The 12032-nt window shown below is 43.7% G+C and overlaps 2 protein-coding genes across 5 annotated transcripts in view; one reads left to right on the forward strand and one right to left on the reverse strand.

The window, feature by feature from the left end:
- gpr35b (G-protein coupled receptor 35 b) overlaps positions 1-6363 on the forward strand; it is a 20766-nt gene extending 14403 nt beyond the window's left edge. For 2 of the 4 annotated variants that reach the window (XM_022190749.2, XM_051953624.1), the window contains one exon: positions 4221-6363. In XM_022190749.2, the coding sequence (XP_022046441.2) occupies positions 4236-5195 (960 nt within the window). In that variant the 5' untranslated portion in view covers positions 4221-4235 and the 3' untranslated portion in view covers positions 5196-6363. Of the gene's footprint in view, positions 1-2513; positions 2681-2760; positions 3049-4220 lie in introns of those variants that run through there. The other 2 variants (XM_051953623.1, XM_051953622.1) reach the window with 2 other exon arrangements.
- A 512-nt stretch (positions 6364-6875) lies between these two features.
- Positions 6876-12032, reverse strand: part of LOC110948958 (semaphorin-6B-like) — a 32857-nt gene continuing 27700 nt past the window's right edge. Inside the window, exon 17 of the mRNA XM_051953620.1 lies at positions 6876-10874. Coding sequence (XP_051809580.1) covers positions 9889-10874 — 986 coding nt within the window. The 3' untranslated portion in view covers positions 6876-9888. The remainder of the gene's footprint in view (positions 10875-12032) is intronic.

Below are 12032 nucleotides of genomic sequence, written 5' to 3' on the forward strand. Positions count from 1 at the left end.
AGGGACACAGCCGGGGGAGAGAGGGGAGTGTTCTCACTGACCTAGTTAGAGCTATGGAAACCCCCGCCTCCCTCACCCACCCGCTCTCCCCCCACCCCCCCTCCCGCCTCACTACTGACGTGTAAAGGGCACTTTCAAACACTACCAGACAGATAGAAATGAACACAGGGAGGCAGGGAGAAGAAGAAGATAGCCAGGCGGTTAGAGAGAGACGTACAAATCAACAGACTGGCTGATCTGAGTCAAGAAAGATGAGACGGACTGAGACTAGCAGACAAATATATCGCACCGTGATATATCAGATCCGGGTAGATCTGGGAAATATCTCTGTGAAAACAGGATAAGCCTGAAGGGATTTAAAACAAATTAATGATAACAACAGGCTGCATTGGAAATGCTGAACCCCTTCATATCCTGTGCAATATTAGATTTCTGCCTTTGTTTTTCAGAGAATAATATCTTTGAGGCAGAAAGAAGCTTTTAATAAAATCTTAAAATTGCTAAGAAATGCAATAACTGCAAAATACAAGCTGTGATTACTAATAAACAGGATCTAATCCAACATTTCCTGTGCTTTTCAGGGTTCCTTTTCTAGAAATCTTGATTTTCAAGGGCACTGTAAAGTACAATGTGCTGCAAGGATGAGCACGTGAACACACTGTATTGATAGCATGTGTTTCACGTAATTAAGTCATTTCATCTGCAGGACCAGGCAGCTTTCTAAACCCAGCCTTCAGTGTTTTCTCTTGGATGAGGGTTTTGTCTCTCTGGCTTCAAATAATCCACATTACAGTTCAGAGGCCGCAGACAAACGGAGCAGATTACTCCTTTCTTGAAAGCCCACCGCAAAAGTTTCCTGAAACCAAACTGTTTTACCTAAAATAGACATTACAAGTTAAAGGGCAACTCCATACTTCCAAACCTTTCTGCTCTGTCATCTGTTTTTGTGTCATGTATTCTCATTAGTTCCGTTTGGCTCGTCCAAAAACTTTTCCAGATTACATTTTCAGACACCCCCTCCTTTCTTTTTAAAAGCTCTCAGTTGTTCTTGGTTTCTTTCGTCAGTCGTTCCCTTCCCTTGCTGAGTGAACTTTCAGCCCTGTTTTTATTGCTGAAGTCCTTGCCTTTGATAATTGACTGGAAGTTTTCTGTTTGTTTCAGACTGTTTCTGCAATATCTGATGCATTGTCATTACAGACACTTTTATTCCAGTTTAGCCGTCATCACTGTAAAACCAGACACAACACAGGTTAAGCTCTGAAGTAGCAAAAATAAATCACGAACATTTAAACACTCATGACTGTGACACAGACACAATCACTGTATGTCGTGTTGCTAGGAGCCAGAATGAGGAACACATTTTCATCTTCTCAACAACTTCTTTTTTTCTTTTTTTCTTCTTCTTCTATCCATGACCTCATTCACCCAAGCTGAAGGCCTGCGTACCACAAACTAGAATTTCTTTGCCCGTCATTGTCTGTACTTGAGTTCTAAAATATGAGTACAGAATTAGACCAAGGCCTTATGAAATATTACAACGTTGACAATGATTCATCTCAGTCTTATTTACATCTGATCAAGGTTCATGATTATTGTGGACGAACTGTCCCAGTGAACGTTTCATTATCATTATTGCCCTTTACTCTGATAGCAATATCCTCAGATCCTGGATCATTTAAATGTTGTTTGTCATTATCATAGAGACTCAGTAACCATTAAGTAGACTTATTCTGACATTGGGATTATGCTTAATCATTGTCCAGGGTATGTGATATGAAATACTGCTGCTTAGTCATTGCTGAAAACACACCCTCCCTCACAAAACTGAATCAGACCTCTGAAGACAAACAAGCGCATAGTTTCTGTGAGACATAGTTACTGGGATGAAAAAACAAACACGAACACACATTCTGAGAGGAACTGAATTCCTCCATTTCTAATTAAACGCTCATTACCCGGGCCATCATTGTGCAGCGCCTGGTTTGCATGAGTGGCAGCCAGGCTGGCCTATGTCCAGGCTTCAGCCCATCTGTCTGGTTTGATAGAAGATGCTCTCTGACAGTAACCCATGAAACAGGTTCACCAGATCTGCATGAAGATAGAGAAAGACCTGCAGATGTCTTGATGATTTCTCAGCCTGTTTCAATTAACAGTGTCTCACTTGATCCAAAAACCTATTTAGAATGTTCTTTCATAAACAGATGTTTAATCCACAGGTCTGTAGCTGTTTTGCTGTCAGCTGCTGACAATCTTACGAGAAATCACAGGCCACTTTCACTCATCAATTGATGTATGACAATCGAAAATAATGTTGAGAGGAAACACTTTCCAGATCAAAACTGACACATATTTTGACATTTGCAGCCCAGTCTTGCAGCCGACAAAAGAAAACACTGACCCGTTTCTCTTTACTCTCCTGTGAGTGTTGTGGTTGTAAATTGCGTCTCTTGAGCAATACATTTTGCAATTTCCTTGTCTAGTCCGGCTTTGTCAGTGCAGCTTTTGACCTCCTGCTGTAATCTCCACCATAATGCGCCCTTGTTTCTTTTTGTCTTTCATTTTTCTCCTCCTTGTTAAATTATCGCTTGGAAGGCATATTTTTGACAAAAAACTGTAAAAAAAAAACAAAAACAAAAAAACTAAGCTCTGGCTAAAAAAGGCATGCAGGAAGCTACATAAGGTGAGTGCAGAAATGCAAAAATACCAAGTATTTAACTTATAGTCAGAAATATTTTAATGAGTTTGTTTTATGACATTTGTACATCTACATGTCAGTTTCCGTCACGCGAAAGTCTGCTCTCATCGTCACTTATCGGAAGGGAACTGGTTTTGTGATCAGCAGATGAACCCAACCACTATCTCGCTGTATGCACGTCTGTTTCCCTCATGATGCACATTTAGCCACAGAGACAGACACATGTTCAGTAGGAGAGGAAATTATGCAAATGTAGCAGAACTTTGCACATATATGTAGAAGACAGAGTACTTGTGCAGCCCCCCTGTAAAATCAGTTAAGCAAGATTTACGAACACGAGTTCAGCTCAATTGGTAAGTTTTGGTTTTGTTGGTTAACTTTTATCAGCAGCACAAAGCTGCGTTGAGTTTCTCTGCCTTTTTCAGGAAATGAGACGTGTTTCTTTGTTACCGTTTCTGTTTATCACTGTTGTTTTTAAACGATATGTTACTGGCTGATGTCACCTGGCTACAAGTCTAATCTCCCCCTTGGGTAATATAAGGAAAGAGAGACTGAGATGGTTGTGTTGCATGTTGCAGACTTTACATTTTTTTTCCTGTGTCCCTGGCTACAACGTAAGGCAATCAAGTAACAAAGCCACTAGCTCTTCGGTTTTTAGGAAAAGTCTTAAATAAAGGGGTTGCATGATTTGTAAACAGATAAGTTCTTAAAACAATATTCACATCTTTACAGTCTAGCCAAAGTCTAACTAAGCACAGTCCATTAGGTATCTTCCGGAAGATACTGAAATTGAGTTCTGGGTTTTGGTTTGCTGTGCTACCCCAAGATTTTCAGTGGCCCCATCTGTCCTCCTCAGTGAGAAATTTCCGGAGGCACCACTGGGTTTGATAGATTGCTAGCATGGTTTCTGTTCTCTTGTCACTGCAATAACAATACCAAGTTTTTGTGGGTGATCACCTTTATCCTCTGATGATAGATTTCTATCTTGATGGGAGTGGCAACTTCCAGGAGGATGATTTCCTTGTCCTTCGGTTACGAAACCTTAATGAATTGTTTCATAAGTATGGAAATGAGATGAATCATATGCCACAGCCTTTGCTGTCACCAGATCTCAACCCAGTTGAGCACTCTGGGAGATGTTAGAGCGACGTGTGAGACAGCGTTCACCACCAACGTCAAATCACCAAATGAGTGAGAGACTTGTGGAATCAACGCCAACATGCACTGAAGCTGTTCTGGTGCAGCATGATGGCCCTTAGGCACTTTATTTGTTGGTTTTTCCTTGAATTTATCACCCATCTGTATGTTTGATGTATCCATTAGCATTCAAATATTCTTATAAGACTTGAAAAATGTGAACATATCCATTTATAAGTAAGGTTCTCTAAGATGTATTGACTAAGCAGTGACCATATTATTTTATGATCACAATTACCCCTTTATGTGCTGATGTGTTTAGAGCTGCAGCTCATTAAGTACACCTTTCTCTATATTATCACACTGATTGTATTATATTTTGACACAGGGCAACTTCTTCAGGATGAAGAGCAACATGTCCATCGGCACCACTAATGCAAGCTGCCCGAGTGTTGACTCTTCTATTATCCTGACCAACATATGCAACACCACCAATAATTACAGATGTGAGGAGGATATCCTTCAGGGTGTGGGTTATAGCTCAGTGTTTCTTCTGGGTTTCGTTGTCAATGCAGCTGCTCTGTGGGCCTTCATTGCCAAACGGAAAGCCTGGACAGAAACCCACATCTACATGTTGAATCTGGTTCTCGCTGACTCCGCTCTCGTCCTCTTCCTGCCCTTTAGGATCTATGATGCCTTCATCTGCATGCCCGTGTGTGTATTTTGTACCTTCCTCATTTACACTCATTTCATCAACATGTATGCCAGCATCTGGACCACGGCAGCCATCAGCGTCCACCGCTATCTGGCTGTAAGGTTCCCGCTGAAGGCCAGATCATGGCGGAAGAAGAAAGAGATGGCTTTTGTTGCGTGTTTGGTCATTTGGGTACTGCTAATAACAGTGGGAGCCGTCTTCTGGAGGGACAACCACCCAGAAAATCTCTGGATGTGCTACGAAAGATGCAAAAATATACCACTTCATGCACAGTTTTTGGTGCTTCTGGAGGTTCTGGGCTTCCTCCTCCCACTACTGATTGTGATGTTCTGTTCCAGTCGGATCATCTGTATTTTGTCAAGGGACAAAGACAAGTCGGAGGAAAAGAAACGCAGTGTCAGCCTAGTAACAGCAAACATGATTGTGTTTATAGTCTGCTACACACCGATTCATGTTGCCTTTATTGTCAACTACTTCAATGTTGTACCAGAAAACTGGACGAAGTTACGTATACCTCAACACACATTTTTACTTGTGTCTGAATGGATCGCTTCCACAAACTGCTGTTTTGATTCCGTCAGCTATTATTTCTTATTGGAGCGAGTTTATTCAGTAAGTCAGCGAAAACCCCAAAATTCCTGTATCTAAAAACATTTGAATTACACTGGCAGGATAGGTCTCATGCCACATCTCATTCACATCATATCAGATTTACTGTAATTGCCAGTTTCCACCTGTGAATAGTTCATGTAGACATCCGAGTCATAATTATAACCAAGAAAGATAAATTTTTCGAAATGCTATGATACATCTGACGAGCTCCTATGAAAGTATGGAGTAATAAACCACTCTACTCAGTGTAATTACACTTGGGCATTAATAGTGTTTTAATGTGGGCTACACTGTGCCTGCGGTAGATGTATGACATTCATTGAAGAAATTGTTGGTTGATCGATTGAGACAGCTCCAATATCACTTTCCTTCCCACATGAAATGATTTCCACATAATGAAAATGCTACTGAGTTGCATTATGGGAATTGTAGGAAGCAGATTGATACATTGTAGGTTACCTCTGCTGCATGTTTTTGACGATTTTTATTCAGTCTGCTGTAAGTTCTTCAACTTCTTGGCACAGCAATACAAAAACGGTGGGGTTCTCCTTTAAGCTAAGAGTATACTATGAACTTTTTTTTTTTTACTTGATTCTGTTGAATGTGTAACAATGTGCACTGATCAGCCACAACATTAAAACCACTGGCAGGTGAAGTGAATAAACCGGATCATCTAGCTACAATGCAAGGTTCTGCTGGGAAACCATAGGCCTGGATATGCCTGTGGCTGTTATTTTGACATGTATCTTCCACCACAACATTGTTGCAGACCAAACAGCACTCTCAGATGACAGCAGCTTCTTCCAGTGGGACAATGTGCTTCTTCACGCTGCATAAACTGTACAGGAACAGCTTGAGGGGCAAAACACAGAGATCAAGCATTGACCAGGTCTCCAAACTCTCCAGATCTCAATCCAGAACATCTCTTCCCAGGATACATGTATATAAAGATCCGTTTTGGTGACACCAGGGAGACCTGCACAAAATTAGACAAGTGGCTTTAATGTTGTGGCTAGTTTTACTGTATAATGTTTATACTAAAGGCTGACTGCACACTTATTTTGTATATATGGATACTTTTAGGCATTCTTTACGTCTACGTGGATAATATCATCACCTTTGCTTGTATTAACTCCTCATCTGCCTCAGGAATGTCTATGAATATGTGTGTGTTTTGAGATATAAATACCTACTATCTAACTCACTCAAGCTGTTTAACCTTATTACTCTCTGTTCAAAGCCTACAACATCATCAAAATCAATCAGAGCTGTTCTCAAGTCCCGTTCACACCTTTCAATACAACAACAGCTTGAGCTTTGCGGCACACACAGCCGTTGTCCATTTAATGCAAAGGCAGCCATGGGAGATATGCCTTTCATTCCCTGAGAGTGGAGACTCTGATGAATGCAGGCCAGTGTCCAGCTCCCTCTCGTGGCAAGAAAAGCACATTTAAGCTTGAACGATTTTCCACTTCCTCTCTGCTCTGACTCTGCCTGTTTTTGAAGCTTCAGTCTGCCAGTGCGATGACAAATACGTCTCATTTACAGAAAATAAACTGCAATAATGATATACACATTAGTCGAGACGGCGAGGAAGCAATCGAGTTGCATTTGTAAGTGTGTGTTGTGCACACATGAGTGGGCATGTGTGTGTGTGTGATGATATACATTTATTTCAATGAGTGCATTCAGAGCCACACGCGACAACATTAGCAGTCAATTATATAATGCCATTTAATAGCAGTACTCCAAAGATTGATGGTTATTATATCAGCAGTAGCTTAGCAACTGCAAAAACTCGGCAGGCATCAGTCAAATGAGAAGGGCTCAGCTCTGGCTGAGATCAGGCCTGCGACTCTACTCTAATAACAGGAAGGAAACAGCTGAACTCCGCGTTCAGCCAAAGTCACGTAAATACTGTACATACATCTTATTCACAGCATTGTCAATGAAAAATAGCCTCACACTTCAAACACAGTCTTGTCTTAGAAGAGCATCGATGACCCCCACCCCCACCCCCACCCCCACCCCACCCCTATAACCAAACTGATACACAGTACATTCAGGATGATTATTTACACTATTCACAAATGATACAGAACAGCTCCTTTAAAAAGAAACAACAAAAAAAACCAACACATTATTGTGCTTTTCCTTATTACTGCACATTATAATGACCGCGAACAAACAAACAAACAAAAAAGAATGAGTACATTCATTCACTCCGGATGCTGACAAAGTATTTTCAAGATCCTCCAGTATGGCAGTTGGTCGGCAATGACAGACAGACAATCACTTTGACTACAGAACAAGACAAAAGGTCCATAATCAGGGCAGATATGACACAAAATGAGTTCCACAGTGTTCCCTCACTGCACTTCAGTCCATTTGAAGGTTTGCTTATGAACTACTTACGAGTCATTATTTTTACATATCAGCTATTCTGGAATAAACACAGTTCAAGTCATGGCGTTGGTGGATACATTAACAGTGTAAAGGACATGACAGCGCGTCTATATTCATTCTTACATATTTACAGTAGATGGCGTGATGTGTCCAAGTAGTTTATAAACAGACCCTCAAACACTGTTGGCATTCAGCGTCAGAAGCATCCGGACAGATGAACAAAATCAAATCATTTCAACAGTACAAGCCAACATGTAAATGAACAAATTAAACATTCAGCATGTAAGGTCAAAGGCATACAAATTACACGTATACTGCAATAAGTGAGTTCTTCAACACCACAGTACATGAGAAAGGCTCACTGCTGACTGAAATGGTCTTCTTCATGGCACTTTAAAACAAGTTTCTCTCCGTTTTTTGCTTCAGGAATCAGGCATCGATAAATCGTTCATCACTTGGGTTTTGGCACACCGTCGCACAAAGACACTACTTCGTGTCTTGGTGGTTTCATTCTTGGAGCAGGCTGATATGAAACTATCATGAAAACAGGTTTTCATACATTAATAGTTATAATCACATGATAAATGTTTATTTTATTTGCAAGCGAACGCCCGCCTATATTTTTTTGGAGTCACTATTTGTCTTACATTGTCATTTTTATCTAAATTAAAGTTTACTATGTACATATAAACCATATATTGCTGCTTATTACAGCACAAACCAGCATTCATTTGTCGACTGAGGAGTGGAAATCAAGTCATCTGCAGCAAATTCTCAGCTGTTGTTGATGCAACTTCACGTCATCACATCTTACTTTGCCTTTTGTTTCTGTCGTCTTTATCTCGTCTCTCATTTTTATGGCTTCCATCTCCTCTGTTACACACTCAAACCATGTTGTGTTGATCTAAATGCCGACCATTTCATGGCACCGGACATTTTGATGGGCTGAATATATAGTTCCATTTGCCTGCTGAGAACATTTCGATTACCCCTGTTGGCTCCGAGTTCAGCCAGAGGTTTCAATCATGACCACTGTAACTGTCACTTTGCTCTGTATCACATCTATGGGACCTTGACCCACTGTGGGCTTAAGGGGAACTTTTTCTCAATAAAAGCTGGCCATGTTCTGGAATGCAGGACTAATGAATGTGTGAAAACAAAACCCTTCAGGTGACAGCAAAGGACAAGATGTTCATATATTGCAGTGCATTTACTTTAGATCCTCTAAAGCACCTCCCTATTCTTTGCTATCCAGCTCTGATTTTTCTGTCAGTCCAGTGTTGTGGTGCGATCCCACCCGACGTCCTTGTGGAATTATTGGTCATTAAAGAGTACATGAAGTGGAGGGAGGGAACGAATCTTGCGACGGACAGCTGAGATGCCGTCATTATGGGGAGCATGCAGTTGGCAGGAATAGTGCTGACATTTCAGTCCTGCACTCTGCTCTCCAAAGAAGTGAGTTATGGTCCCATATCCCTATGAGACAGGTTAGAGGCATTTGGCACACAAGTCATGCTTCTCGTATACACAGAATACTAAATACCCACCTGTACAAATACATGTATGCAAGTGCTGTATGTGTGCAGCAAGGAGAAGGAGAGAGAAAAGGAAACAGAGAGGAGGATTTTGCTTCACCACATCCGCTAGATTTCTGTTTAGTCAGTTGTTCGTTTGATGACTCACACAGAGCTTCAGATACTTTTATGATACTCAGAATTTGCAATTTCACTTCAAGCACCCAGTTGGCAATCAGACCAACAGGTAATATAGTGGGGAACAGATGGCTGGCAGTCTTGTTAATGGGATCCAAGAGGGGAAAAAGCACCCCACTGCTGCAGTCGGATTTGACTGGTTCTGCAGCCTCTGTCCACTTGCACAGAGAAGGCAGCCTTTAAGTGCCATGTCCGTCTTTGTCTCTCCATCCTCTGTGCTTCCCATTCTGCTTTCTCTCTGTCTGACTCTCACCTCCATCCTCTCTCCTCTCTCTTCCTGCTGCCGCTGAGAGCAGGAGAGAGAGGCAACTCTGCAATGCAGACACAGCAACAACCTCAGTCCATCTGACCAATTAGTGAGAGCCGGGATATGAGTGGCAGACCCAGCAGCCACTCATAAGGAGAGACTCATCACAGGGTGAACGAGGGGTTGCCTGAGAGACTGACAGCAGATCAGAGGGGCTAAATGGCAATGAAATATAGATGTGTGGAAAAAAGAAAAGGGAAAAGAGAGAAGGAGAGACAGAATGAAGAGAAAGGAGAGATCTATGTAAATAAAACCAAGAGCTCTGCATGTGGACAGAATTCTGTCCCCCTCATTTGCTGCACAGTCACTGGCCAGTCTGAGTCCTGTCATTGCAGTTCTTCTTACTCATCAGCTGGCTGAGATCCACCAGCTCCCCCAGCTCCCCTCGCTCCAGGGCCCCTCTCAGCAGAGCCCTGCTCAGCCCGGGGGTATGTTGCTGGGACACATACGCCTGGCTGCTGGGGGCGGGCATGGAGGGTGGCGGCAGGGGGACGGGGACCATGCCGTGGCTGCTCAGGATGTACCCCTCCTGAGCCGGCCATCGCAGAGGCAGCGGCTCGCTGTACTCCATGGGGGCGCTGGGTGCTGAGACCACCCTCCGACGCTCAGGCGAGTCCTGGGGTGTCATGGGGTAGACATATTCGCCCGCAGACTTCCTGAGGGGGGCTTTGGGTGTCCCCTTTGCTGCTTTTTCTTGCTTGCTCAGGCAGACGTAGTGCTGGCGTGGCGTGTCGTTCCCTCGGCTCTCACCGCTGTGTCTCCCGCCCCCGCCTTGTTGGAAGAGTCTGGTGGTCAGGTAGACGGAGGGGGGCATACGGCAGGGGGATCCCAACCCCACAGAACCTCCTCCCAGGTAGGTCTGGCTGGTGTCCCATCCACCAGAGTTGGAGTCGGACAATCGCAGGCCTCTTCGTTTCTGCTGCGGCGTGTGCTCCGGAGTGGGCAGGAAACCGGGGTCGAGCTCCCCTGACTTCACCCATCCGTTGGGCATGACGAAGAGGGTCTCCCCGCCCTGGGAGCAGGGGCGCTCCCCACCTCCCTGCCGCGTCACGCTCAGCACAGAGCCTCCCATCCCGCCACCGTTACTCAGCAGGCCTCTTTCGCGTCGCTGGATGGAGGACTGGGAGCTGTTGCCGTGGCGACGGTTGGCGGGCTTATGGGCCATGATCCAGCACACGGCGAGTCCAGAGAGTGCTGCCCCGATGGTGAACGCCGAGACTGCAGACGCCACGAGCAGGTTGAGGGAGACCAAGCTCTCAGGTTCAATCAGCAAACTCTGCTGCAGAATTCCTGAAGATTAAGAGACACAATTATGAAGATGACATTTAGTAGAACAGCAGAGTGGACATACTCCCTCAATGTCTGTCCACAGGGTGCAGTTTGAAATGATTATTATTATCATTACATATAGTGCTGTTCTACTACTTTTCCCTTCTCTAGACTTAATGTATCACCATAAATCAATAACTAAAATAACACTTATAAGTGCTGATCACCATCTTCAGCATTAAAAGGATTTTTTTTCTTTGATAATTATGTTTCGGAGGAACTTCTCTCCAGTTTGGCCTTGAGGCTCTACAAGCTCCAGGTTTCGGAGAGGCCTCCACTTGTCATCAGCAGAGCTCAGACCACAGCAGCTGAGTCTCTTTTTCTCCCTTCCTCTCCTCACACTTTCCATCCTGCAGCCTGGTCAGAGAGTCTCTCCTTGCAGCATACCATTACCTCAGTGTTTCCACCCAGCTCTAATCGCTCCCATCTGCAGACACAGCAGCACATGCCTGCCTCTGGCTCGGCCTCTCCGGCGCTTTCACCGCTCGGTTTATAGCGTGTCAGGTCTGCAGCCTGGCATCGCTGACTTCTGCCGCTATCAGTTTCTAGGAGTGGGATAAACGCTAGAAGCCCAGGTATGATGATCGCTTAGAAAGTGCCTCGTATCCTCTTTCTGTTGTCTTTTGGAAATTCAGATCCAACTAAATGGATTTTATGACTTTGAAACTGGGCTTCGACAAGCGGAACAGGTCAGAAAGAATCCACTGGAAAGAAAATTACTTTTTTTTTTTTTGGGTTTCCACTGACTTCAGAGCGATATTCAAAGAGGGCCTCTGTGCTGCTGCTGCAGTGACATCTGAGCCTCTCCACAGAAGTGACATCAAGTGACATTATACTCCACTATTTCCAGCTTGCTTACCAGCTACTCCGTTACTCTGCTTCAGATGTTCAGCTTTGAAGAAACAAAAACCTCACATCCAGGAGGGTGGAGCATTTTCCTATCCTGCAGTGTGGTATTGTCTACATGCAGATGCACCTCTTTCACATCCTCCCTAATTAAAATGTCTCACACTGGGAGCATTTCGACCTGTAGGAAGTGAAACCAAAATCCCAGCACTGCTCCCACCTGACTCAGCTCTGACAAAGGCACCAAAACACTCAGGTGCTGATATGAAGGTT

This window comes from Acanthochromis polyacanthus, chromosome 9 (genome assembly GCF_021347895.1).
Source record: "Acanthochromis polyacanthus isolate Apoly-LR-REF ecotype Palm Island chromosome 9, KAUST_Apoly_ChrSc, whole genome shotgun sequence".
In the NCBI taxonomy this organism is placed as follows: Eukaryota; Metazoa; Chordata; class Actinopteri; family Pomacentridae; genus Acanthochromis; species Acanthochromis polyacanthus.